We start from the raw sequence: 27269 nt of genomic DNA on the forward strand, positions 1-27269 counted from the left end.
CCTTGGGAGAAGAGACCAGCCACCTGCCTCCATCCTCCTTTTGGGTAGTTGTAGAGAGCAATAAGGTCCCCCCTGAGCCTTCTCTTTTCCAGACTAAACCCCCCACCCCCAGTTCCCTCAGCCATTCCTCATCAGACTTGTGAACTGGGTCCTTCGCCAGCTCTGTTGCTCTTAGAAGCAGATGCTGCTAGCATCCACCTCACCTTGCAGGAGGTGTTGCAGGAGATGCTGGAGCAAGGCTTTTTCCTTGTCCCCATCTCACCCTTTTCCCTGTTCCAAGGCTGGGGGTCAGAAGGGGAGGGTTGGGGTGTTCTGCACTGGGATGCTGGGGTGCTGTGAGGGCTGAGCCATGCTGCAGGCAGTGCTGCCTGTCCTCAGCTCCCTGGGTAATGGATCCATACTTGCCCATGCGGGGCTTGTGCAGTTATGGATGGTGTCTGTTCACACATAAACAATCAAGGGGGCTGGAGCGAGTCCTCAAAAAGCAGGTTAGTGTTTGTGCATGAGTGCAGAAGACAGCCAGGTGTAACCTGAATTTTTCATTCACTTGCAAAGCCACACAGGGCTGAAACTCAAATGGGCTGCCCTCACATTTTATTGCCTCATTGCCGTCTTTGCTCATCTCTAACTATCCCATCCTTCCCCCAGCCTCACCTCCTGGTGGCTGCAGGGTGGACACTGAGTAGCAGTTTGGTTTCCGCTTGTGTTTTCTGTGATGTGGGGAAGGGTTTAAGTGATTTATTAAATCAGGGATGGGGTTTGGGGCAATTTTGAACCAGAGAGCTGCCAACTCCCAGCCCTGGGCAGTCATTGAGGGACTCTGTGGCTGTCACTGCTCCATGTTCTCCGGCCTCTCCATCACCCTTCCAGCCCCCTGGCATCTGAGCCCTAGTGGAGGTATCCCTTTATATCACACTCCCCACTTTCCCCTGGTTTCACTCTGAGATAAAGGGGCCATTTCCCTCCCCATGTCCATAACAGCTCAGTGCCACAAGACCAGCCAAGATGATTTACAGGAACTGCAGGGTCTGGCGCAGTATCCCAGGGATAGTGAGGGTGCATGGGAGTCTTGCTCCCATTTTCCATAATAAATCCCAGTGGGAACTGAATGTTCTTGGTCAGGGATGGAGACAAATTCCACACCACATTTTTCTTCTGATCTGCCCTTGGGACTTTTAATCTCAAATCTGTTATTGCCACCCCACTGAGTACTGGAAGGCAGGGATACCAATTACAGCAGGTTTGATATCCCTTCCAGCTAGGTTTTTTTCCCCTGACTAGCTTGGGGTGGTTCAAGCCAATTCCTTTCCCTCCATTAGCAGCAGCAGTGTGTGGGTGCTGGTTTCCTCACTCCAGTTTTGCTAGGTATAAAGCCTTGGAGAGCCCCTGTCTGTCCCATCCCTCTCCTGGCAGGTCCCTTGGGACAGGGCAATGGCTGAGCTGCCCATCGCAGAGCTGCCTCCAGCCTGCTACAGCGGCTACTTCACTCTCAGCACCCTCCTGGACGTGGAGGAGGGTGGTTGTGGTTTCTATATGCCCACCGAGGGCTCCAGTTGTGACAGAACTCACCCAGCTCTTGGGCAGCATCCTCTGCACCAGGACCTTCAGCTACAACATGGTGGATGTCATGCCCACCTATGAGTACTACACCAACAGCAAGAGGGTGGGAGACACTGGGAAAGGCAGACCTTTGCTGGTGAACCTGCACTCCATCCTCAAGGTAAGGTGGGATTCAGCATCCCATGGCCTGTACCACTGGTTCCTGTGATGCCTCTGTGGTTGTGGTTCTTCATCTCCTGCTTCTTGGTTCCATAACTGGTGCTGTGCCAATGTGCACATCTCCGGGAAGGCCCTAGGAGAAGGCAGAGGATATCCCAGCTTTCTCCAGAGGTCTGCACCCCTGGGGACACCTGGCTGCCTCCCCCCCTCACCTGCCTCCCCCTTGTCCCTGCAGCTGGACCCAGGCCACCTCTGTGCATCCGTGTCTGACCCACAGCGGAGCAATGGGCTGATTGAGGCCAGCTCAGAGGAGGTACCAGGGGAGCTGGGCAGAGACCTTGCACTGGAGCCCATCCACTTTGGATGGGTGAAGGGTGTGATGGTGAGTGTGACTGATCCCATGGGAGCACCCTCTCCTAGGAGAGCTGGCATGGTCCCAGTGCCCGAAGGCTGGTGGTCAGTGTCCCCTCTCTGTCCCCCCAGATTTGCTGCATTCTGAACATCTGGGGAGATGTCCTCTACCTGTGCCTGACCAGGTTCACTGCCCAGGCAGGAATCGGTGGGTGCTGCAGCACAGCACAGGCAGGACAGCAGCACCAAACTCTCTGTCACCCAAAGCACTAGGGGGCCAGTGCCAGCAGCATCAAGCATGGTGGGAGGCAGTGGATGGGGTCCTTGTGGGTCTCTGAGGGAAGGCAGGGGGGTCTATGGGGCTGGGGGGTGGATGGAGATGGACACAGGATCACAGCTGTGCCCTCTTCCTGCAGCCCTGATGTGACTCATCATCCTGATGTCTGCAATGGTGACCACCATCGCTGGCTTATCCATCTCTGCCATATCCACCAATGGCAAAGTGAAGTCAGGTAGCATGTGTGTGTCCTGGCACGGCCACCACTCCTGGCATGGGCTGCAAGTTGCAAGAGGGGCCAAAAAACGTGCTGGAGAGGCAGCAAACACCACAGGGTGTTCCCACCGCTTCAGGCGGCACCTATTTCTTCATCTCATGTAGCCTTGGGCTGGAGCTGGGTGGCTCCATCAGGCTGATCTTCACCTTCTCAAATGCAGTGGCTGTGGCCATGCACATGGTGGGCTTTGCTGAAACTGCCCAGGACCTGCTGCAGGTAAGACAGTGGCTCTGTGTGTCCCCTGGGTCCCACCTCCGTGCACAAGCAGCATTAATTAATAATATTTACATTAACATTGGACCACTGATAATCAACACTGGCTGCTAAAGTCATGGCAGTCCTGGTGGTTCAGTAAGAGCAAGGGTTATTTCCATGTTGTAGATGGTTCCCTCTCCACAGGAGAACAGCTACCTCATCATGAACCCCACCAATGACATCTGCATCATTGGGGTGGTCACCACAATGGTGCTGTTGGGCATCTCCCTGGCTAGCATTGAGTGGGAGGCCAAGGTAACCCTCACTTCTTCCACTCGCCTTATTCCCCTGGGTTGATATGAGCCATCCCCACTGCCCACCAGGCACCCGAGGAGCAGAGGATGTCTGTAGCTCTACAAAAATGGGCTGGGGTTTCTCCAAACACATTCTTCTCCCTCTCGGTGCCCAAACCCCAACCCCTTAGGTGGCTCTTTCTGCTCTGGCCGGCACAGATACTGTTCTTCCTGGTCATCTTAGTTTACTTCATAAACTACCTGGTGGGGATGGTGATCCCTGCCACCACTGAGAAGCAAGCAAAGGGCTTCTTCAGCAACCAAGGTGACTCAGAAGGGCCAAGCACATGGCTGGAACCTGGCTCTTTGCTGCTGTTGGGGGAGAAGTTTGCTACGGGAATGTGCTCCTCGCTGAGAGATGTCATCAAGAGCTTGGTGTCTTCCTCCCGTGGGTTACCTGCCATCAGCGGTGTACCTCCAACCAACACTGAGATGTTTCAGCCAGGAGACAGGCAGTTTGGAGAACCCAAATGCTTCTCCTCTGCTTCCTCCCCATCCAACATCTTTGCCCAGAACTTCATGCCCAACTGGAGGGGACCCAAGGGCTCCTTCTTCAGCTTGTTTTCCATTTTCTTCTGTTGTGATTTAAGCCCAGCCAGCAGCCCAGAACCACGCAACCATTCACTCACTCCCCCCTTTTACTTCCCCATCTCCTGGAGGGATGGGGAGGAAAATCGAAACAATGTAACTCCCATGGGTTGAGATAAGAACAGTCCAGTAACTAAGGTATAACAAAAAACCACTACTGCTACCACCAATAATAATAATGATAAGGGAAATAGCAAGGGAAGAGAATACAACTGCTCACCACCCTCCGACCGATACCCAGCCCAATCTAAGCAGTGAACTAGCCCTTCCGAGTATCTGCCCCCAGTTTATATACTGGGCATGACGTGCTGTGGTATGGAATACCACTTTGGCTAGTCTGGGTCAGGTGTCCTGTCTCTGCTTCCTCCCGGCTTCCCCTCCTCCCTGGCAGAGCATGAGGCTCAGAAAGTCCTTGGTCAGAGTAAACATTACTGATCACCAACTAAAAACATCGATGTTATCAGCGTTGTTCTCAGGCTGAGAGTCAAAAACACAGCACTGCACCAGCTACTAAAAAGGAGAAAAATGACTGCTACTGCTGAACCCAGGACAGTATCCACCCCTTATTCCATACCATTCACGTCATGCTCAGATCCCACATTTTTCAATATACCATCACTCTTGTCTCATATATATATATACACACACACATACACAAAGAGAAAGATATCATTCCTTAGTGCATGGACCAATCCCCATAAAGCTGCTGAGTTCATCCGGTCCATGATGTCGGGCTCCATCTGCTGTAACAGTCTTTCAGAGCAGGAGAGAGAGTGTGATGTAGTCAGTCTGCCAGGCCTCCTCATATTTGTACTTCAGCCATCATCTGTCTTCTCCATGTAGATGTCAACTGGGGCTCCTCCATGCAAGCCAGCTTGTACACCATGGCCCTCAACTACTCAGTGGGGCTGACTGAAGTGGATGAGCACATCAAGAATTTACAGGCAAGGGGTCTCGGTGTGGTGCTGGGCACAGAGGGAGGGAGATGCAGAGCCAACTTCTCCCAGCAAACCCAGGATGGCTTCATGCTCATGGTCACATCCTCACCACCATACTCAGTAACTTGGAGCCCCAGTAAAATGTGTCTGTCTCCAAAGTCCCACATCTTTGCCATGTGGGCAGAGGTAGAATGTAGGGCAAACCTTGCTTCCCTGTACCAGGCAGAGACATTGGTCTTATCTGATATAAAAAGACCTTAAAGAGTGAGGCTGGACCCTCAGCTGGATTTTGCCTCATCCTAAAGATGCTCCCTATAGTTGCTGCTGGCCAGGCATGGGAGAAGAGACATGGCTCATTCCAGAGAGGCTCTGTGCCTCCAAAGTACCAGCCTTCACCACCTTTTTCCTCCCTGCCCACAGGCCACAGTGCCTGGTGCTCACCAGCCCTCCCAATTTTCACCCAGCCCTGATGGACTTCATGAGGACCTTCACCAAGAACCTCAGCCTGATGCTCTGCAGCAATGTGCTGATTGTGAGTCAACTGCAAAAGCTAGTTGGCCCCTTGTCCTGGGGGCTCCGGCCACCAGTGGGGGGCTGGGAAATCCAGATGTGTCCTGGTGGGCTCACAGGGTGGGGATTGAAGAGTGCTCATTATATGCCACCAGATGATGAGATGTTTCATCTGGAAGCCTCTTTCCAGCTTTTTAAGCAATATTGATGAAATACCGGGATGTCCCTGTGGGCTAATGGCTTCCCCTTGCCAATTAATTGACAAAGCAAAAACATAGTAGGACAAAGCAGTTGCTCAGAGGACAGGGGTGGTCCTGAAGCCTCAAGAGCAGTTGAGGTGCAGCAAATGCCAATTCATCTACAGCCATGGGACTACTGGCACTGTGTGTGTTGGCTGCTGACTCCTAAAATTCGCTGGTTCTCTTGCTGTGATTGCAGCCTCCCTCATGTGCAGTGGTTACATCCAGGTCTTGCCAATGATTTGGGAAGAGAGGAGCTGGAGTTCTGTCCTGGGTTCAGCAGTAGCAGTCATGTTTCTCCTTCTTGGTAGCTGGTGCAGTGCAGTGTTTTGACTTTCGGCCTGGGAACAGAGTTGATAGCGATGTTTTGGTTTGGCCAAGGACTTTGTGAGCCTCATGCTCTGCCAGGGAGGAGGGGAAGCCAGGAGGAAGCAGAGACAGGACACCTGACCCAAACTGACCAAAGAGGTATTCCATACCACAGCACGTCATGCCCAGGATGTAACTGGGAGTTAGCCGGGAGGGCTGGGAGACTGCAGGGTTGGAGGAGGTATCGGTCGGTGCTTGGTCAGGCTGAGGGGGGGCAAGTTATCAGTCGGCTGGTGCTGAGGTGTTGTATTCTCTTCCCTTGTTATTTCCTTTATCATTATTATCACTGGTGGTAGCAGTAGTGATTTGTGTTATACCTTAGTTACTAAACTGTTCTTATCTCAACCCGTGGGAGTTGCATTCTTTTCGATTCTCCTCTCCGTCCCTCTGGGAGTAGGGGGAGGGAAAGACGGGGGGGGTGAGTGAACGAGTTACCTGACTGGGTTTAAACCACGACAAGTTCCTTGGAGGCAAGATCACCAGCTGGAAGGGCTGCCTGTGCCTGAGCCTTTGCCCCTGCTCCCTGAAGGGACTGTGGAAGCAAAAGATGCCAGAGTCCTGGCTGACAGCAGATGTCCACACCAAGTGCCTTATGAAGAGGAAGATCAAGTCTTTCTATATGGATGTGGTAGCTGAAAATCTTTGAAGTGGTGTCCAAATGGTGGAGCCTGGGGCCTCTGACCCCCCCCCCCCCCGACCTCCAGGCACCCCCTTTGTATCTTCCCCTGTGGACTGACACTACCTGTGTCCATCTATCCCTGCAGAGGGGTCTCATGGGGACATCTATCCATAGACTGCTGGCCTCAGGAAGATGAGACCCAACATCCTGGTGCTGGGCTACAAGAGGAACTGGTGGATGGTGTCCCCACAGAGCCTGGAGGACTATGTGGGCATCCTGCAGTACATCCACAACAGCTCCTCCACCCCTTGGGGATGCCGGGACCTGGTGGTGGCCCTGTGGTTGGGTGTGGGGATGCCATAGCCACATGCTAGCATTGCCACCCGACATGAAATGGCCACTGTTAACCTCCTCCTCCCCCCTCTTTCCAGTGATGCCTTTGATTTCAAGTACGGTGTGTGCTTGATGAGGATGAAGGAAGGGCTAAATGTTTCCCGAGTGCTGCAGGTGCATGGTAAGTGTTTTTGGGCAGTCAGGGATGCTCAGAGGTGCTGGAGCTGTAGGACATGCCAGCAGGCACCATGTCCCCAGGCAAAGGTCATGGTCCTGGAGACATCACTCCTGGCTGGGACTGAAGGGGCTGGAGACAGCGGAGTGCTGCCTGCTGCCCATGCTCATCTCTTCCCTCTCCAGTTAACTCTACGTTCGAGGCAGCAGAGGAGAACAGCAACAGCAGTAGAGCAGCAACAGCAGCAGAGCAGCCCCAGGCACAGGTTGGTCCTAGCTCGGGGCTACTCAGAACATCCCTGGCTCCAAGGATTATTTTTGGGAAGCCAGGTTTATAGGCAGGGCTGTGGGTTGGGAGTAGGGATGGGCCTTTAATACATGGCTGGCAGTGCTCCTCGCCGACGCCAGGACCCTCTTGCCCTGGCAGTGAATCCCACCACCTTGGCCAGAGAGCAGCAGGCAAGCACCATCTTCCAGAGAGAGCAGGGCAAGAAGACTATTGACATTTACTTACTCCATTTACAATGGAGGTAACCTTCACCTTTGGCTGTTGTGGCTTTCTTTGACATCCCTCTGTCCACCTAATGTGATCCCAGCATCCCCATTGCCCAGAAGGGCTCGGTCCTTGCTAACTGCACCAGGGCATCCCTAGCATCTGATGTCAACAGTGCTGGTGAGCCCCCAGGTCTGCTGTCACCACCTCTACTGCTGGGTGTTTTGGGGCCAGGTCTCACGCAGCTTATCCCCTACCTCCTGGGGCACAAGAAGTGGTGGGGCAAGTGCAAAATTGGTGTGTTCGTCAGTGGGCAGATCAACAGGATGGATGAGAAGAAGGTGTAAGTGCCCTGCAGCCCCTCATAGCCATGCAGCTACCACTGTTGTCCTCATGGGTGGGTGGCAAGAGCTGCTTCCCCCCTGACCCCCTAGGCTTTGCAGTAACAGCTGTGATCTATGGGCTTGTCGTGGTTTAAGCCCAGTTGGTAATTCAGCACCATGCGGCAGCAATGTCCCACATTGTTGAAATGCTTTTCACCCCTCTTTGCTCTGCAGTCGCTCCAAGTGAGGCTGAGCAAGATTTTGCTGGACTACTCACAGGACATGGTGCTCATAGCCATGTAGGTACCACCAACACCCTCCTGCCCCATGGAAATGATCCCCCTAGATGTTCACTCCCCATGGACTGACACCCTGACCCTGTGGTGGGACGGTGGGGAGAACCCTTTGGAAGGCACCAAGAGGTCTGGCCTGGGTCCTATCGGGGGGGGGGGAAGGATGTGCTGTTGCTCCTTTTTAGGGAAATAACCTGCAAATTAGTGGTGGATGGAGAAGGGGACTAAGTATGGAGCCTGGCTAGGGTGACTGTGCCTCACTGGCCCCTCGCTGTGCCGCAGCACTCTGCCCATCAGCAGGAAGGGCTGCCCCAGCTCCCTCTACATGGCCTGGCTCGAGACCCTCTCACAGGACCTGAGACTCCCCATCATTCTCATCTGAGGCAACCAAGAGAATGTGCTGACCTTTAACTGCCAATAAAGCCTCCTGGATGCTAACTCAGGATGTGAATTTGTCATGCCAGTTCTGATCTCGGAGCACACTTGCCTGGGGCTGAAGGAGCAGTGAAGGCATCTGGTTGCCAGCTCTTGGGAACTGCTCACTGCATGCAGCTGCCACCCTTTTCCAAAGCCTTGTTTTGCCAATATCAGTCTCTGTAGGCTGTATATAGATATGTAATAACGCAGGCATTGCTCTGGCCCTGGGTTTAGCCAGAGATATGCAGGTGAAGTGTGGGGTCCCATCTTGAGAGCAGGAAGGCGACAGTGAGAATTCCACTGCCCTGTGAGAGCCTAAGTGGTGTGCAGGGATTGACCCACAGCCCTGGCAAGGCCACTATCCGAGGGTGAGAACTGCCTGAGAGGGCAGTAGTGGATCAGTACTAAGCCTGAGGGTTGCAGGGACCCTGCATGTCAACTCAGGGTGAGGGGGGCTCCTGGCCCCAAAACAGGCCAGGCCCATCCCTGACAGCAGAGCTGCAATGAGATGTCATGTCAGGCTGCAGTGCCTGGCTGCAAGAGTGGGTCCAGCTCCTAATGGAGACAAAAATTAACCACCAGAACCAGGACATTCCAGGTGTAGATGGCCCAGGGCAAGGCGGGAACAAGGCTTATTTCTAGCATCTGAGGAAGAGCTAGAGAGTGGCTAAAATGCGTAGAAATGAAACCACCACCATGCAGAATGTCTGACCCACTCCCAAAATGAGGGTTTCAAAGGGAATCATTTTTTTCCCCACAGCTCTGTAAACTCCAGCAATGGCAGCACCTGTAGAGAGGGGGAAAAGCCATGAGCGTGACAGCACATGAGACACATGCTGTCATACCACAGGGATGAAGAGGGAAGTGTTGGAGGATGTGAGACTGGGGCAAAGAACAAGGGGGAGAGGGCTGGCAAAAGCGTGGACTGGGTTTGGCATGATAAACCTCAGCCAGTAACCAACACGTGCTGGTGGGAACAAGTAAATTGGTGGTGAAGCTCTGCTGAGGCCTGCAGAAGGTATGGAGATTGGGGAGGGTTTGGACATACTGTTGTGACAAGATCCTCTACGCCACAGCCCACAGACTGCAAATATTACCTAGTTCTAGGCACAGACACCAAACCTGTGTATGTTTTTTCTCTGAGTGCTCAGAAACCTGAAAGCCCACCTGGATCTGCGCCTGACAGGCATGTTTGAAAGCTCTGACAAAGGGCTCGATGTTGGTATGATCCAACTCTTTCAAACATAGAATCATAGTTTGGAACAAGTCCAGAGAAGGGCCACGAGGATGATCAGGGGACCGGAGCACCTCCTGTATGAAGACAGGACGATAAAGTTGGGGCTGTTCACCCTGGAATAGAGAAGGCTGCGTGGAGACCTCATAGCAGCCTTCCAGTATCTGAAGAGGGGCTATAGGGATGCTGGGGATGGACTATTTGTTAGGGACTGTAGTGATAGGACAAGGGGTAACGGGTTAAAACTTAAGCAGGGGAAGTTTAGATTGGATATAAGGAAGAAATTCTTTACTGTAAGGGTGGTGAGGCACTGGAATGGGTTGCCCAGGGAAGTTGTGAATGCTCCGTACCTGGCAGTGCTCAAAGCCAGGTTGGACAGAGCCTTGGGTGATACGGTTTAGTGAGAGGTGTCCCTGCCCATGGCAGGGGGTTTGGAACTAGATGATCTTAAGGTCCTTTCCAACCCTAACTATTCTATGATTCTATGATTCAAAGCTCATATAGTCTAACCCCCTGCAATGAACAGGAATATCTTCAACTAGATCAGGTTGAGCAGAACCACATCCAGCCTTGCCTTGAATGTCTCCAGGGATGGGGCAGCCACCACCTCTCTGGGCAATCTGTGCTAGTGTTTTACCACCCTCATTGTAAATAATTTCTTCCTCACATCCAGCCTGAATCTCCCTCTTTTAGTTTAAAACCATCACCCCTGTCGTATCACAACAGGACCTGCTAAAAAGTCTCTCCCCATCTTTCTTATAGGCTCCTTTTAAGAACTGAAAGGCTGCAATGAGTTCTCCACAGAGCCTTCTCTTCTCCAGGCTGAACAACCCCAACTATCTCAGCCTTTCCTCACAGGAGAGGTGTTCCATCCCTCTGATCATTTCTGTGTCCCTCCTCTGGACCCGCTCCAGCAGATCCATGTTTTTCCTGTACTGAGGACTCCAGAGCTGGATGCAAGACTCCAGGTGGGGTCTCATACCAAACATGGACTAAGGGGGAAATGCAGCTAAAACATTCATCTCCTCTCTATTGATTCAGAGAAAACTCCAGGAACAAACTTGCCAACAAAGTTTTCAAGCTGACAAGCAGGTATTCTTTATTGCGGCGGCGGGAGACACGGGGGATAGCAACTCCTAACGTGCGTCCCCGTATTGCTACACAAGCCGTCCTTATATAGTCCCTGGGCATGCATACATATTCATGAGGCTACATATGGATTACAACATTTTCCAGAAAATTCCCCGCATGCGTACAGAATTGTGGTGGTGGTCTCTGAGGGTCGTTTACTTCTTCCAACAATCTTCATCACTTCTGGCAGACTTTGGAGCACGCGCAGTAGATGCTTATACCAGCTTAATTGGTTTTGTGATAAACACATAAATGTATTGGCTTTCGCAAATCATAGGTGTGGTTATGTGGATATAACTGTATCAGTTTACAATAAGAAACAAAACTCGAAAAAGACACAAGACTAGACAACAAGTTAAAAAGGTTAAGATCTCTTGATCAAAGAGGAGTCACATAGCAAAAGAATTTGTAAGGGTAAAAGAAAGAAGGGGGGGCCTTGTTATAAGGAAAGCTAGTGCCTGGAAAACATAGATTTAAAGTACTTTTTATCTTAACTCAGGTTGTAGAAAGAGAACAATGTTTATGTTGCAAGTCTCTGGAATGTAGTGTCCCCACTAAACATGAGTTAATTGTTTCACACTAGTCTTCTTTGACCCAGGGAATTACAGACCAGTCAGTCTCACCTCTGTGCCTGGCAAAATCTTGGAGCAGATTCTCCTGGAAGGAATGCTAAGGCACATGAAAAACAACAAGGTGGTTGGTGACATCTAACATGGCTTCACTAAGGGGAAATCCTGCCTGACCAATTTGGTGGCCTTCTATGATGGGGCTGCAGAACTGATGGACAGGGGTAGAGCAGTTGATGCCATCTATCTGGACTTGTGGAAAGCATTCGACACTGTCCCACAGGACATCCTTGTCTCTAAATTGGAGAGACATCAATTTGATGGATGGACCACTCGGTGGATAAAGAACTGGCTGGATGGCCGCACACAAAGAGTTGTGGTCAATGGCTCAATGTCTGGCTGGAGACCAGTAACGAGTGGTGTCCCTCAGGGATCAGTGTTGGGACCGGTCTTGTTTAACATCTTCATCGCTGACATGGACAGTGGGATTGAGTGCACCCTCAGCAAGTTTGCCGATGACAACAAGCTGTGTGGTTCGGTTGATATGGTGGAGGGAAGGAATGCCATAGAGAGGGACCTTGACACCCTTGTGAGGTGGGTGGATGCCAACCTCATGAAGTTTAACCATGCCAAGTGCAAGGCCCTACACCTGGGTCAGAGCAATCCCAGGCACAGCTACAGGTTGGGCAAAGAAGAGATTCAGAGTAGCCCTGCAGAAAAAGACTTGGGTGTGCTGGTCGATGAGAAAATGAACATGAGTACGCAGTGTGCACTTGCAGCCCAGAAAGCCAACCATATCCTGGGCTGAATCAAAAGGATTGTGACCAGCAGGTCAAAGGAGGTGATCCTGCCCCTTTACTCTGCTCTTGTGAGACCTCACCTGGAGTATTGTGTGCAGTTCTGGTGTCCTCAACATAAAAAGGACATGAAACTGTTGGAACAAATCCAGAGGAGTGCCACGAGGATGATCAGGGGACTGGAGCACCTCCTGTATGAAGACAGGACGATAAAGTTGGGGCTGTTCACCCTGGAATAGAGAAGGCTGCGTGGAGACCTCATAGCAGCCTTCCAGTATCTGAATCGGGCCTATAGGGATGCTGGGGAGGGACTATTTGTTAGGGACTGTAGTGATAGGACAAGGGGTAAAGGGTTAAAACTTAAACAGGGGAAGTTTAGATTGGATATAAGGAAGAAATTCTTTACTGTAAGGGTGGTGAGGCACTGGAATGGGTTGCCCAGGGAAGTTGTGAATGCTCCGTACCTGGCAGTGCTCAAAGCCAGGTTGGACAGAGCCTTGGGTGATATGGTTTAGTGTGAAGTGTCCCTGCCCATGGCAGGGGGTTTGGAACTAGATGATCTTAAGGTCCTTTCCAACCCTAACTATTCTATGATTCTATGATTCTAAAGTACCTTTAATTTTAAAGAACAATGTTAGTGTCATAAGTCTGTGGTGAGATAACAGGATTTAGTGGCCCCACTAAACATGAATGAGTTATTTCACACCATCCTTCTCATTATCAGTTAGAGACAGAGCTTCCCAAACATCTGCTAGCTTGGTATACTCCTTGCCTGCCCATCCTGCAATAAATTTTGCAGGAAGTTCACACTGTTTTAAATCTTTGCTAGTTATCAGAATAATTACAGATATAGCTGGTTGGGTGTCCAACTGTGCCAAAGGTGAAAAGTACTCTGTGAGGAAGACTGCTCACTTCACCTTGAAGACCTCTACTCACAAGAGGAAGACTGATTACTACATCCTCAAGACCCCTGCCCACAATCACCTCAGAGCAGTGCGCAGATGCCAAGAGGAGGAGACTTATGATAATAAATTCTTAGAGCTAGTTATAATATCCCCCACCTACATGCAGGAATTATGAATATGTATGTAACTAATGAATAGTGAAAGTATATAAACCTTTAACAAATACTAATCACTCGCGCCTCTGGCTACGGTCATGCGCCCAGCACTGTTGCTTTTGCTTTATTGACTTTTGTGAGTTACATCAGAGTGATTCGTGTCAGCAACTCAGGGGTCCTAGTGATCATTGCACTTTGTGTGGAGATAGAATCCCTTGTGATCATTGTGCTATGTGCAAAGGGTATGATAAGTGTCCCTGTCAATACCACAGTGAGGAGGAAGGAGAAACAAGGGAATAATTCCCCTGGGTCAACCGCAATATTGTGCAAAGAAATGTTTTGTTCATTGTTTAAATTGCATGAATATTCTTAGAAAAGGGGGGGGTAGGTAACTTAGAGATATGTCCTGTTACAGAATGTTGTGAAATCTGTGTGCTGAACAAATAAACACATAAGGAGTGGAATTTATGGGGGCTAAGATGGCGGTCAGACTTGCAATAGACATAATATTTCTTCACCTGGAGACAAGACCCCAACAAGAGGTGGAGAAGCCCAGGAAAAGAAGACAACAGGATTGGCTGAAGAAGACCGGGAAAAGAAGACAACAGAATTGGCTGAAACCCAAGAAGCCTGGGAAAAGAAGACAACAGGATTGGCTGAAACCCAAGAAGCCTGGGAAACCAAAAAGTATAAGAGACTATCCCCAGAAGTTCCCGGTGTGCGTCTTGGGTTGAGCAGAGACTCCCCGGCGCACCCAGCGCTGCTTGCTTATTGTCTCTGATTATTAATTATAATGAAAATCAATTAAAACAGATTGGCTAGGTTTTCATAACACTTTGTTCCTCAATAAAACCTTGTTATCTCATTTAGAGGAGTGAGTTCGTATTTCACAGTTCGTTTGCACCAGACATAATAACCCTCCTGTCCTCCTATTTATCGGTTAGTTTAACTGTACACCTGCCATTCCCAGATACTCCTTATACTCTCAGTATGTTCTCTAACTGTATTCTACTTTTTCTTTCTGTATATCATGCACCTCAGTAATTTTCCATTGCTACTGTTACAAAGCCATCAAACTTAACATTACTTAAAACTGGTTCTAAAGGTTTATATCTTTCATTTTATAATTTTGTGCTCCCCCTTGTCTCACTACCCTGGGGAATGCCATGGTTTGACATGCTCCCAAAGGCAACTTCTGACCACTGCAGAGGCCCCTGGTCATCTACTGCACCTGTGAGGATGCCAGCGGTAATGGATCCCATGATGCCCATCAGCAAAAGTCTCATGGACATGAACCTGCCGTACTTGTGGTGCCGGAGCATGAAAAGCACTAGCAAAGCTGCCGGGACATGGAAGAAGAGGGAGGAGATGAGTGCCCGCAGGAAGACACCATGCCACATCTCTATGGAGAGAAGCGCCATAAGGCTGACGCGGGGCCCGCAGGCCTCCGGCAGAGGGAGAGCCTCATATCTGAGAAGGCCCCGCCATGGGGAAGGTACCTGGGAAGGTGGAGAGCGGGCTGGAGTAGGTGGTGGTGCCGTTACCGACATGGAGTAGCAGGCGAAGGCTGAGAACCTGATACAAAAACCATCCACGACCCAATTCACCACCATCCATCCGCTCACTGGACCCACCACCTCCATCCATGGCCACTAGCCCTTCTGCCCGCCGCAGCCAACGGGAAGCGTCTTGCGGTGACAGGCAAAGACCTTCACCAACCACCGCTTGCCAGGGGAGCATCCGGATCGGTAGGCCTTGTTCCTTCACGTTGCTATGGGAATAGTTGTAGGCCACAGAGAACTCAGGGAGCTCCCCCTCAGGTCGGGGTTGAAGAGGTGCTTTAGCCTGCTGGCAGCTTTCTTGTCGTTGTTCTCGGCGCCTCTTTGGAAGCACAAATATAGCCCACCTCGCCAGGGGGCACGAGTGGACGATGACAACGCCACCGCCACCCTGGGTCGGTGTCAGTACTATGTCGCTGGAGTACTTCTTGGTCGAGGACGAGGATTATGTGCTCTCAGGTGAGCGAGGTGGTCCTGGTCCTCGCGGCCTTTGCTTGCAGGTGTGGAGTACAGTGAGGATGATGTGAGCGAGCTGGTGCGGAAGCACCCGGTGGATAGCCCGCGGCCACAAAGCGGCAGGAGGAGCCCCAACGCCCCGCCAGCAGGTACAGCCACCCCTGGTTCCGCACAGGTGCGGAGTCCCTGGTGGGAGAATCCGCGTTGGTGCGGCCCACAGCCACCTTCCCCGGTGCTCGTCCTGCTGGGCGCTGTGGTGAAGTGCTGGGAGATGAGAAACGCTTTTTGTCCTTGTGGTTCAGCACCACAGATCCTCAGGCTTGAAGAACATCGTGCCTGAAACTCCCTGCAGGAGCTAGTTAGTTTCCTTCTAATAAGCCTTTTTAAGTGCAAAGTGTGATAAGCACATAAATGTATTGGCTTTCGCAAATCATAGGTGTTGCTATCATAGGTGGACATAACTGTATGAGTTCGCAATAACAGAAACAAAGCTCGCTAAGGACACAAGATTAGACAAAAAGTTAAATGGCCAGAACTCTTAAGCAACATGGAGTCACATAGCAAAATAATTTGTAAAGGTAAAATAAAAGGGGGAGGGAGGGCTTGATATGAGGTAAGCTAGTGCCTGGAAAGCATAGGGTTAAAGCACTTTTAGCTTAACTTAGGTCGAAGATAAAGAGCAATGTTTGTGTTGTAAGTCTGTGGTGAGATAACAGGATTTAGTGGCCCCACTAAACATGAGTGAATTATTTCACACCATCCTTCTACTTATCAGTTAGTTTGGAGACAGTGCCTCTAGAGCATCTGCTAGATTCAGATACTCCTTGTCTGCCCGTCCTGTTTTGCTTGCAGTAAATTTTGTACGAAGGTCACACTGTTCTAAATCTTTGCCAGCTATCAGAAGAATTACAGATATGGCTGGTTTCATCTAGTTGTGTGATTACTGGGGCATCCAACTGTGCCAAAGGTGAAAAGTACTCCGTGAGGAAGACTGCTTACTGCACCTTGAAGACCCCTACTCACAAGAGGAAGACTGCTTACTTCATCCTCAAGACCCCTGCCCACAATCACCAGAGAGCAGTGCGCAGATGCCAAGAGGAGGGGACTTATGATAATAAGTTCCTGGAGCTAGTTATAATATTCCTCGCCTATACGGGGGGATTATGAATATGTATATGGCTAATGCAATAGTGAAAGTATATAAACCTGTAACAAATGCTAATCAGTGTGCCTCTGGCTACGGTCATGCGCCCAGCGCTGTTGCTTTTGCTTTACTGACTTTATCCCTCAATAAAACCCTGTTATCTCTATTAGAGGAGTGAGCTCCTATTTCACAAAAGCTCTTTTGGTGGAAGAAAATTTCTGTGTATATAGTTGTCCTGGGTTCAGCAGTAGCAGTCATTTTTCTCCTTCTTAGTAGCTGGTGCAGTGCTGCGTTTTTGACTTTCAGCCTGGGAACAACGCTGATAACATCGATGGTTTTAGTTGTTGCTAAGTAATGTTTACTCTAACCAAGGACTTTCTGAGTCTCATGCTCTGCCAGGGAGGAGGGGAAGCCAGGAGGAAGCAGAGACAGGACACCTGACCCAGACAAACCAAAGAGGTATTCCATACCACAGAACATCATGCCCAGTATATAAACTGGGGGCAGTTACTCGGAAGGGCTAGTTCACTGCTCCGACTGGGTAGTGAACATTCTTTTGATTCTTCTCCCCATCCCTCCGGGAGCTGGGGGAGGAAAAAGGGGGGGAGCGAGCAAGCGGCTGTGTGGTTTTGAGTTACCAGCTGGGCTTAAACCATGACAATAGCTTATTTAAGGCTGGTTTCTATCCAGGTCAGGTTCTTCTCTTGTGGTTCCTGCAGTAGTCCAGAGCCCATTATAACCTTACAGGGACACGCATGCGTGTGTCAGTCCACTTCAGGGGGACAGCCTGCTTCAGTCCTGTGGTGTTTTCTGAACAGCACTGTCTTTTAATTAGGCAGCTTTACCCCCAAGACAAGGGGAATTGCCCCAGGTAGACTGTCTTACTGTAAGTATAAAATACCATGTTGCTTTACCGTTCATCTCTGCAATAGTGTTGCAGCACCTCAGTGTGTATATATTTTTTTTTTGGGATCTGCTTCTAGGAAGAAGAAGAAAGGAGGTCTCGCTAGAGCCAGATGAGAAAGAAGAAGAAAAGGCTCAACAAAATGAAGAGGTGAAGAGGAGGAGGAGGAAGTGGATGATGTAGAGCAGGTGAAAAGAAGAAAAGAAGAAATAAAAAAGAAAGGGGATGCTCTTTGGGCCAGTTTCCTTAGCAGTGTTGGACAGAAACCCAAAGCAGTGGCTGCTACTCAGGCTGAGAAGGTAACAGGGCCCTGGGCTTTCACCCAGGGAGGGTGGGAAGGGCCTGAAGCTTTAGAGCAGGCAGTGTGGGCTCTACTTGGTACCAGGTGTCAGTCAAAGCTGGGAGAGGCTGGGTTTACCACTGCCCTATGTTCTTTGCCCCATGATGAGGCTCCAGGCTTACAGACTGGTTTCCTTCTGGCTGGGGAGGTCTGTGATCTGGCAGTGCTGATTCAGGAGCTTCTTGTCAGCATCTTGGAGTGCCCTTACAGAGCCCTGCTGGTTTCCCTTCACAGACCTGGATTCTCTTTGTGATATAGGAGCAGCATAGTGAGCTTTGGTTTGAGCTGTGCTGACGGGCACAGCTCTCCCCTGAGGCTTGTGCCTTTCTTGATGCTCAAAATAAAACCAACAAAACAGGGGGTCTGTGTGTATGTGTGAGTGAGGAAACTGAAGAGACTCCTGCTGACATCTCTGTGCTTTGCTCCTCATCCTCTTACAGTGAGGGGGGCTGGAAGATGCTGTGTGTTGGGATGAACTCTGGTAACAAGAATGAATCGAGCTTTCTCTAGCTTCCTTTATAAGCCCTGTAATATGCTCTTGCTCCCTGTCTGCAGAGGTTTTCTGTAGGGAGAATTGTGTGTATAATCAGGTATTTAAAAGGTTTTGGTTCTTAATAAAATCAAATGCATGTATTTTCCTTGCAAAGTCATTCACATGGAAGGTGTTAGAAGGGAAGAAGGTACCAAAACTCACCCTCTGTTCCTCAAACTGTCTTTTGTTTTTTCCCCTTTTTGACTGGTCAGACTAAAAGGTATTTTGTAACTGTCCTGGGTTCAGCAGTAGCAGTCATTTTTCTCCTTCTTAGTAGCTAGTGCAGTGCGGTGGTTTTGACTTTCGGCCTGGGAACAGCGCTGATAACACAGATGGCTTTAGTTGTTGCTAAGTCATGTTTACTCTGACTTCTGAGTCTCATACTCTGCCAGGGAGGAGGGGAAGCCGGGAGGAAGCAGAGACAGGGCACCTCACCCAAACTAGCCAAAGAGATATTCCATACCACAGCACGTCAGGCCCAGGATGTAGAACTGGGGGCAGTTGCTTGGAGGGGCAAGACCACTGCTCAGGTTGGGCTGGGTATCGGTCAGAGGGTGGTGAGCGGTTGTATACTCTTCCCTTGTTATTTCCCTTATCTTTATTATTATTAGTGGTAGCAGTAGGGGTTTGTGTTATACCATAGTTACTGGACTGTTCTCATCTCAACCCATGGGAGTTAAATTCTTTCGATTCTCCTCGCCATCCCTCTGAGAGTGGGGGGGGGGGGGGGGGGGGCTGGGAAGGTAGGGAGTGAGACAGAGACTGCCTGGTTCTGATTTATGGCTGGGCTTAAACCACGACTGTTCTTTTCGGCACCAAATGTGGGACTATAAGTACCCTAGGAGAGTGATCTGTTGCAGCCAAGAATATTTTGTTGTTGTTCAGCAACCTTTAACTCAGGTCAGAGTAGTTTGGTTGCAGTAAAAGCAAAGCTTTTGCGGTGTTGCTATAGGAACTACACTGAAGGCTCTGGGAATGTCTGGGGATAATTTGAAAAATAGAGCAACAAATTTAATACACTTACCAAAGGCCACCTGGTTGGTCAACACCAGAGGATCTGCCAATAAGGTTGGCGCAGCCCAGTCAGAACTTTTACATACTGTAGAAGGGGCCAAAGTTCCTGTGGTGCAGATAAAGAATTTGCTGGGGAAGACAGGTTGGGTTATTCCTGCTTCAGGTAAAGGCAAACCCACTCGTGGGATTGCTTTAGCTCAGGGACCTGGATATACTTGGTGGGTAATGCGGGAAGATGGGGAAGTCCAATGTATACCTCAAGGGGATTTGATTTTAGGGGAAAACAGCCAATGAACTCAATTGTATGCTGTTCCCTGCTATGTAGCACTTTTATAGTGATTCAGAGAAAACTCCAGGAACAAACTTGCCAACAAAGTTTTCAAGCTGACAAGCAGGTATTCTTTATTGCGGCGCCGGGAGACACGGGGGATAGCTCCTCCTAACGGGTGTCTCTGTATTACTACACAGGCCGTCCTTATATAGTCACTGGGCACACATACATACATATTCATGAGGTTACATATGGATTGCATTATTTTCCAGAAAGTTCTCTACATGCATACAAAATTGTGGTGGTGGTCTCTGAGGGTCATTTACTTCTTCCAACACTCTTCATCACTTCTGACAGCCTTTGGAGCACGCACAGTAGATGCTCATACAAGCTTAATTGGTTTGTTAGCACCGCAGACATAATAATCCTCCTGTCCTCCTACTTATCAGTTAGTTTAACTGTAGCCCATCCTGGACACCTGCCATTCCCAGATACTGCTTATCCCTGCGTCCCGTTGTTCCAGAATGTTTTTCTTAAAACTATGTCAACTATAACAATTTATCTTGTACAAGAATTCTCAGTATGTTCTCTAGCTGTAGTCTACTTTATTTTCTGTGTATCTTGCACCTCAGTAATTTTCCATTGCTACTGTTACAAAGCCATCAAACTTAACATTACTTAAGACTGATTCTAAAGGTTTATATATTCCTTTTTGTGATTTTTGTGCCCCCCCTTGTCTCAAATCCCCCCTTTTCCTGTCCTTTTACAAATTCTTTTGCAACATTTTATATATTACCATTACTGTCTAAAGTCTTTTTGAAATAATTTCCCATTTCTACTTGGTGCTTGATTTCATTTCTCTTCCAATCTTCATAATTTATCATAGATCATTTACAATACCAGAGGGAACATTGTATCATAACACAAGCAATCAATATTAAAACAATTAACATCAATATTCCTGCAACCAGTTGCCTCAACCAGGAGAGATTAGGTAACCATGAAGTTAACTTTTTCCATATTTCTTCAAAACCCCAGGAGGTGTCATCCATGGCCATTTCATGAAATACTTTACTTTGTTTCCAAATTTCCTCCAGATCTGTTTCAATTCTGCCACTTTGGTCTATATAGGAACAACAACTTTCATTGATTATGGAACAAACCCCTCCTTGTGATGCCAGTAACATGTCTAGAGCCATTCAGTCTTGTAATACCACCTTAGATAGGCTAGTTATCTCTTGTTGTTCTGCCTGGATTATATCAATGTTTTTACTTTCCATTTTCTCTGTGGTTGCTGAGATATTTACAATTGCCTTCTCTGATTCACTTACTCCCAAAGATATAATTAGCCCTCTTACAAAACTATGAAATGCAGTGTGCCATTCACTAATGGTGTTAAACCCTGGCTTAATCCATTTAGCAAAACTTCTAATCCAGGTCCTGGAAGGATACGTGTCGATAATAGTATAATTGGGTATTACAGCACATAAGGTGCATGCCTGTTGACGCAGGAGTCACAGACAATGCAGAGACGATCAATGTGATCAAGCGATTGCCAAATTTATTACAAAGCCTTAACTCCTTATATACTATTTCTTACATGCACTTACAGTGATTTGGCATATTATGATTGGATACATGTCTGGAAGACCCTTAGTGACTAACATATAATTGGTTAAACAGAGGTGTGAGAACTCGACCTCGAAAGCTTGCCAACAGTCCACAGTTCTCATTAACTCAGTGAATTCCAGCTTCTTCTTATCTTGCTTGCTTAAGTTTCTTTCGGCTTCTCTTGGCCTTGATGTATCTTTCAGGATTATTCAGAGTTTATGTACTAATTATGCATTCTCCCATGAGAACACTGTCTCCACACATTCCCCCATCCAGGTGGGAGGTAGAGTCTTATAAGCATTTTCTCCACATAACCAATACCATCCTTTCCCTTTAGGAATGGGCCACCACTGAACTACGATACCATCTATATTAATATTATGATTGCGATTTGAATGGTGACCTACATCTGTGGCATTTAAACAAGCATGATCTCCTATTCTGGTTCCTGGTATAATACATCTTTGTGCACAGGTATAATATTTATTACCTGGATTAGGATTAACTCTCCCAAATTTTAACCTTTCCCTTGAATACAGATTGCTGGTGTTCACCCACAAATTTGTCCATGAGACAATGTTAGGAATTGGAACTCCAGTTAATGGGAGATCCAGGCTTTCTCCTGATTTAGGCAACTGTGCACACACCCAACAGTCACTGTGATTAAAACCTTAACATTCTGCACTAATTTCAGGTATAAATTCTGGTCCTAAGCTTGTGTGCCAGTTATCACATGAGTCCAAATTAGGACCGCTGCAATTTCATACATAAGGGTCCTGAAGGTTCGATCCGCCATGGATCTGGTGCTTTCTTTGTTCTTGAAAAATGTATCCAAGCAGGTTGTTCCTTTATCTTCACTGCTGTAAAGGTGGTCAATAATATCCGGTACAGTCTGCTCCACTTCTCCTGTAGAGGATCTCCTGAAAAATTCTTAACATAAAGCCAGTTTCCAGATCTGAAAGGCTGAATTGGATAATCCAAACCTCTTGCTCTTGTCCCTACTATTCTCTTATTTATCTCCTCCAATTGTTTTCCCAGATTGATCAGAAACTGTCGGAGATAGCCTTCTCCCACTTCCTGAAGACTTTCTCCTTTAAACTGGGACTGATATGATCTTCCATACAAAATTTCAAATGGGCTAACCTCTTCTTTTGACCGAGGTTTAGTTCGAATTCTTAATAGCGCCAGTGGTAAACCTTGGTACCAATATAAATTCGTAACAATTTTGCACTAAAGTGTGAAACCCCGTCGGAAGAAATTGCCACTGGTACTCCAAAATGAGGCATTATTTCATTTAATAATGTTTTAATCACTTGTCTTGCAGTATTTATCCTACAAGGGAATGCTTCTGGCCTGCCTGAAAAAGTGTCCGTTAACACCCACAAATATCAATAACCTCCTTTTCCCCGTAATTCAGAAAAATCTATTTGCCACTGCTGTCCTGGATAACATCCTTTCCCAGTTGTTCCAATTTGATTTCTATTTTCAGTTTTAGGATTATTCTTAAGACAGAGATGACATTGTTTTGTCACTTATTTAACTATGGTGTATTGATTTCTTCCTACAATTTGTTTAAGTATTTATACAAAGAATTACTACCCCAATGAGTTTTATTATGTTCCTCCTGAGCTAACTAACAGAGTTGGTTATAGGGGATTACAATTCACCCATCAGGTATCTGAACCCAACCCTCTTTATTTTCCTGTCCTTTTAGATCCTCAGTCAATTTTCTGTCTTCTTTTGAATACCTAGGTTTAGATTTTTCAATTGTTAGTTTACCGTCAGGGATTAAGGACATGATTTGAAATTGTTCAGCTGCTCTTTTGGCTTCAAAATCAGCCAAATTATTTCCAATTTCCTGATCAGAGTCACCTTGTTGATGTCCTTTACAGTACATAACAGCTACTTCTTCAGGTAGCTGAACAGCTTCCAGTAGTCGTAGAATTTCTGTAGCATGTTTAATCTGTTTCCCCTGTGTGTTCAAAAGTCCTCGTTCTTTCCAGATAGCACCATGTGCATGTACTACACCAAATGTGTCTTTAGAATCAGTCCAAATATTTATCCTTTTTTTCTTTAGCCAATTCCAGGGATCTCACTAATGCTATTATTTCTGCCTTCTGAGCAGAGGTGTTTGAAGGTAAAGGTTTAGCTTCTATTATCTGTGAAGTGGTGGTAATGGCATATCATGCCTTTCATTCACCGTTTTTCATGAAGCTACTACCATCAGTAAACCAAAAATCAGCATCTTCCAGAGGTTTTTCTTTTAAGTCTGGTCAGCTTGAATATACAGTTTCTATAGTGGCCCAGCAGTCATGTGTTAGTGGTTCTTTCGATTGTTCCTGCAAAAAGGATGCTGGATTCACATTAGTGACCACAATTTCTATATCATCTTGTTTGACAAGGGTAGCCAGGACACCATAATCATGGATCCAAAGCCTGCACCATCCAGTCATTCCCAGGAATGTCCAGAGGTCCTTCATGGTCAACGGTCGTGGAATCTGACAAATGGCTTTTTTTCTAGCAACTACAAGTTCTCTCTGTCCTCCTGTTATTTCACATCCTAGTGTCATGGTTTAGACCTAGACGGACAGCTCGTTCACTCACTCCCAGTGAGTGGTGCCAGGCTGGAAGCAATCGAGGCCCATGTCCCCCCACTGGGGACTCTCCCCTTCCCTGCTCCCGGAGGGATGGGGAGGAGAATCAAAAGAATGCAATTCCTATGGGTTGAGACAAGAACAGTCCAGCAAACAATGTACAACACAAATCACCACCGCTACCACCAACGACAACAATGATAAGAGAATATAACAAGGGAAGAGAATACAATACCACCCGCCGAAAAACGAGTCCGACCCAGAAGACCCCATGTCCTTCCAGGTAACTCCCAGTTACCTCCCTGGGCATGACATGCTGTGGTATGGAATACCTCTTTGGCTAGCTTGGGTCAGGTGTCCCGTCTCTGCTTCCTCCTGGCTTCCCCTCCTCCCTAGCAGAGCATGAGCCTCACAAAGTCCTTGGTCAGGGTAAACATTACTTAGCAACAACTGAAAACATCGGTATTATCAGCACTGTTCCCAGGCTGAAAGTCAAAACACAACACTGCACCAGCTACCAAGAAGGAGAAAAATTAACTGCTACTGCTAAACCCAGGACACCTAGGTAGAAAACTCAGGTTTGGGTTAGTTGGGCCTTTTGTTTGGATACCCTATAACCATTCAGTCCCAGAAAATGTAATAATTCCACTGTTCACTGGATACATTCTTCCTTTGTTTCTGTAGCAATTAATAAGTCATCTACATATTGTAACAGGGTCCCCATCTGAGTAGGTGGCTTCCATGATTCTAGTTCCAGTGCTAAATGATTTCCAAAAGTTGCTGGACTGTTTTTAAACCCTTTAGGAAATACTGTCCAAGTTAATTGAGTTTTTCTTCCTGTGTCAGGATTTTGCCATTTGAAAGCAAATAATTTGGCTTTCTTTGATCAGTGGTAAGCAAAAGAAAGGGTTCTTTAAATCTAAGATGGCAAACCATTTCTGATTATTATTCAATTTAGTCAATACGTCATACAAATTAGCTACTACTGGACAAATATCCTCTGCACTTCTGTTGATTGCCCTGAGACCTTGAACCGATCTGCAACTTTTCTCCATCATATTTCTTTACTGGCTTTGATCTTCTAATTTTAGGGGATATTGTTTTATTCTAATTGGGCAGCCCCCCCCCCCCCCCTTTTTTATTTCCACTTTAACAGGCAAAGTATTTTTTGCCTTACATGGAACTTCAGATGCCCATAGTCCCAGATATACCTGATTAAGGATTTCTGCTATTTCAGGAAGGTCCTCCTATTTGCTTTTTCTGTTGAATTAAAGATAAAACTGCAATTAACTGATTTTTTTTTTAACTCTAAATTCCATTTTGCCTTCTTTAAATGTTGCTTCTCGCCCTAATAAAGATTTTAGAGAATTTGGCATGCATAAAAATTTATGCATTCCTATTTATTTTCCCAATTTGTACTTTAAAGGTTTCAGAAAGAATGCCTCTTTTTTTTTTTTTTTTTCTTTTTTCTCTTTTCCTTGGTGGCCGGTAGCTCCCACATCTGTAACAAATTCTTTTCTCTCTGATTTAACACCGAATAAGTTGCTTCTGTATCCACTAAAATTCCACTTTATTTCCTCTAGTCCGTAGTTTTAATTTAACCAGTGGATCTGCTAGGGTAGATTCCCCAGGTCCCTTGTCAGTCTAGTTCCAATTCAGTCTCTGGAGCCATCCTATGGCACTCCCCCCCTGCCCAGGGCAGTCTCACTTCCAAGGTCCAAACTCCCCATAGCGCGCACTGATCCTCTTCCACAGAAGAAGAGCCCACTCCCCCACCTCCGCCTGACATCCCTCCACCCACGCTTTGAGCTGCTCTCCCGTTTTTTTTCCTCACAGCTGCTCATTCTCTGCAGGGGTTGCAGATGCCTGCCTCTGCAGCAGCACTTCTGCTTTAACCCTTTCTTAACTCTGAATATGTATCTGCCGCTTGTTGCCAGTCACAGCAGTCTCTTCCTCCTTATCAATATCATATAGGACAGAAGCAGAGGGTGCTCCTCTTGGAGGTACTTGTGATACATAATTTTCCTACCTGTCTTCCTGATAATTGTTTTTTAACTTTAAACATCTTTCCCCAATATCACAGGCTGAACAACATCTCTCCATCTTAACTTTCAGTTTTTCCCTTTCCCTTTCCTTTTCCAAAACCAAAATTAAGGGATCTGATGGAGCTATATTAATTTTGCATTCAATCTGTCACTCTGGGTGGTTTCTTAAAGTGAAAAACATATCTGCATACATTACTTCATCATATTTTCCTTGCCCCCTCAAAACAACATTAATTGTAACAATGTATTATAGTTCAGAGTTCCATTGTTCGGCCATTTTTCCTGATCTTCCAAAGTATACAAAGGCCACCATTGATTACAATATTTTACCAATGTTTTCTTATTTACCGAGCCCCCAAGAGACCCTCCCAGTTTTTTCCAATGTGCCATAATGCACCATAAAGGACTCTTTTTCAAGATCTCTTCACTCTGCTGATTTTGCATTATCAATCTCACATTCACACACACACAAACGGGATCTCACAGACACACTCCACACAGTTACAACACTTGAGAATAAGACAGAGGCTAAAATTCAACCAAACAAACAACAGTTAATAACACATTTATAATATCCTGTCACCAGTACCAAAATCACAAGACCAAAATCACAAGACCAAAATCATTACTGTAACAAGCCACAAAATAAGACAAATACCAGTAGAATCAAAAGCAATACTTCCTAATCCCTATGGTTCAGACCATATTGTCACATTAATAGCTGGGTTTCCTTGAACCCTTTATAGTTGACCAGCCTGTCTGTGTCCCACTGTGGGAACGATACTGGACAGCCCACTCTATCGGAGGATGATTTGACTAACCTATTCAGGGACTCACGCTGACAGCATCACTGAATCGAATCCCTTATGGGCTGTTGATATCACACTGAACCTAAAACCATTTCCACAAGACACCCCCTGCGTCTTGTAGGACCCAAACCACAATATACCCCCTGCTTCTTGTGGGTGTATACCAGTACAATCCAAAACCTTTTCTACAAGACACCCACTGCGTCTTGCAGGACCCAAACCACAGGAAGCCCCCTGCTTCTTTTGGGTGTATACCAAACGGACGCTAGCAGCCGGGTGTATGCCTTTACCTACGAGATTTCCTATCTCGATTTACGGAAGGCTTCCTAACCTTTTATACGCTTACCAAACCAACCCAATTACCAATTTAGTCTTTATGCAAGATGCCCCCTGCATCTTACAGACTATACAAAAGAAAAGAATACCTTTGATGAAGTTGGTCCTTGTCTGCTCCCACAGCAATCCAAATGAGTCGAGTGGTCCCTCTGGGAAAAATTCCCAAGGGCCCTAGGAACCCTGTCCTCAGTGGGTCCTGCAGCCGAGCAGAGAGGGTCCCATCTGGGGTGCCAAATTGATTCGGAGAAAACTCCAGGAACAAACTTGCCAACAAAGTTTTCAAGCTGACAAGCAGGTATTCTTTACTGTGGCACCGGGAGATACGGGGGATAGCTCCTCCTTTTATAGTCACTGGGCATACGTACATATTCATGAGGTTACGTATGGATTACATTATT

At 47.4% G+C, this 27269-nt stretch overlaps 2 protein-coding genes and 1 long non-coding RNA gene across 3 annotated transcripts; 2 read left to right on the top strand and 1 right to left on the bottom strand.

The window, feature by feature from the left end:
• The first annotated feature begins 780 nt into the window (after nt 1-780).
• LOC130611754 (solute carrier family 12 member 3-like) lies at nt 781-7782 on the top strand. Its single transcript, XM_057432871.1, is given in 15 exon segments — nt 781-1565; nt 1567-1720; nt 1955-2101; nt 2203-2278; nt 2487-2582; nt 2701-2840; nt 3024-3133; nt 3325-3752; nt 4604-4699; nt 5115-5230; nt 6346-6477; nt 6610-6716; nt 6867-6949; nt 7370-7468; nt 7667-7782. Coding segments are annotated over 15 exon segments (2034 nt in total). The 5' UTR covers nt 781-1431.
• Nucleotides 7783-9124: 1342 nt separating this feature from the next.
• On the bottom strand, nt 9125-14873 carry LOC130611748 (transmembrane protein 170A-like). The gene is made up of 3 exons (XM_057432847.1): nt 14756-14873; nt 14488-14658; nt 9125-9255 (listed from the first exon to the last, which is right to left on the bottom strand). Exons 1-3 carry the CDS (start codon nt 14871-14873, stop codon nt 9125-9127), a joined length of 420 nt encoding a protein of 139 aa, XP_057288830.1.
• On the top strand, nt 13200-16578 carry LOC130611752 (uncharacterized). The gene is made up of 2 exons (XR_008975299.1): nt 13200-13298; nt 16469-16578. It is a non-coding gene; the product is annotated as an uncharacterized LOC130611752 (long non-coding RNA).
• The last annotated feature ends 10691 nt before the right edge of the window (nt 16579-27269 follow it).

The sequence above is a fragment of the Pezoporus wallicus genome, unplaced genomic scaffold (genome assembly GCF_028554395.1).
Source record: "Pezoporus wallicus isolate ANWC-B61680 ecotype Strahan unplaced genomic scaffold, APGP_CSIRO_Pwel_v1 contig_4038, whole genome shotgun sequence".
Lineage (NCBI taxonomy): Eukaryota > Metazoa > Chordata > Aves > Psittaciformes > Psittacidae > Pezoporus > Pezoporus wallicus.

Excerpts from the sequence above, each read along its gene's own strand:
- LOC130611748 (XM_057432847.1), bottom strand. The coding sequence starts at position 14,873 with ATGGATGGTGGTGAATTGGGTCGTGGATGGTTTTTGTATCAGGTTCTC. Across the intron at positions 14,659-14,755 it reads CCCGCTCTCCACCTTCCCAG|AGATGTGGCATGGTGTCTTC; the intron begins GTACCTTCCCCA and ends TTCTCTCCATAG. Across the intron at positions 9,256-14,487 it reads TACCGCTGGCATCCTCACAG|GTGCTGCCATTGCTGGAGTT; the intron begins GTGCAGTAGATG and ends CCCTCTCTACAG.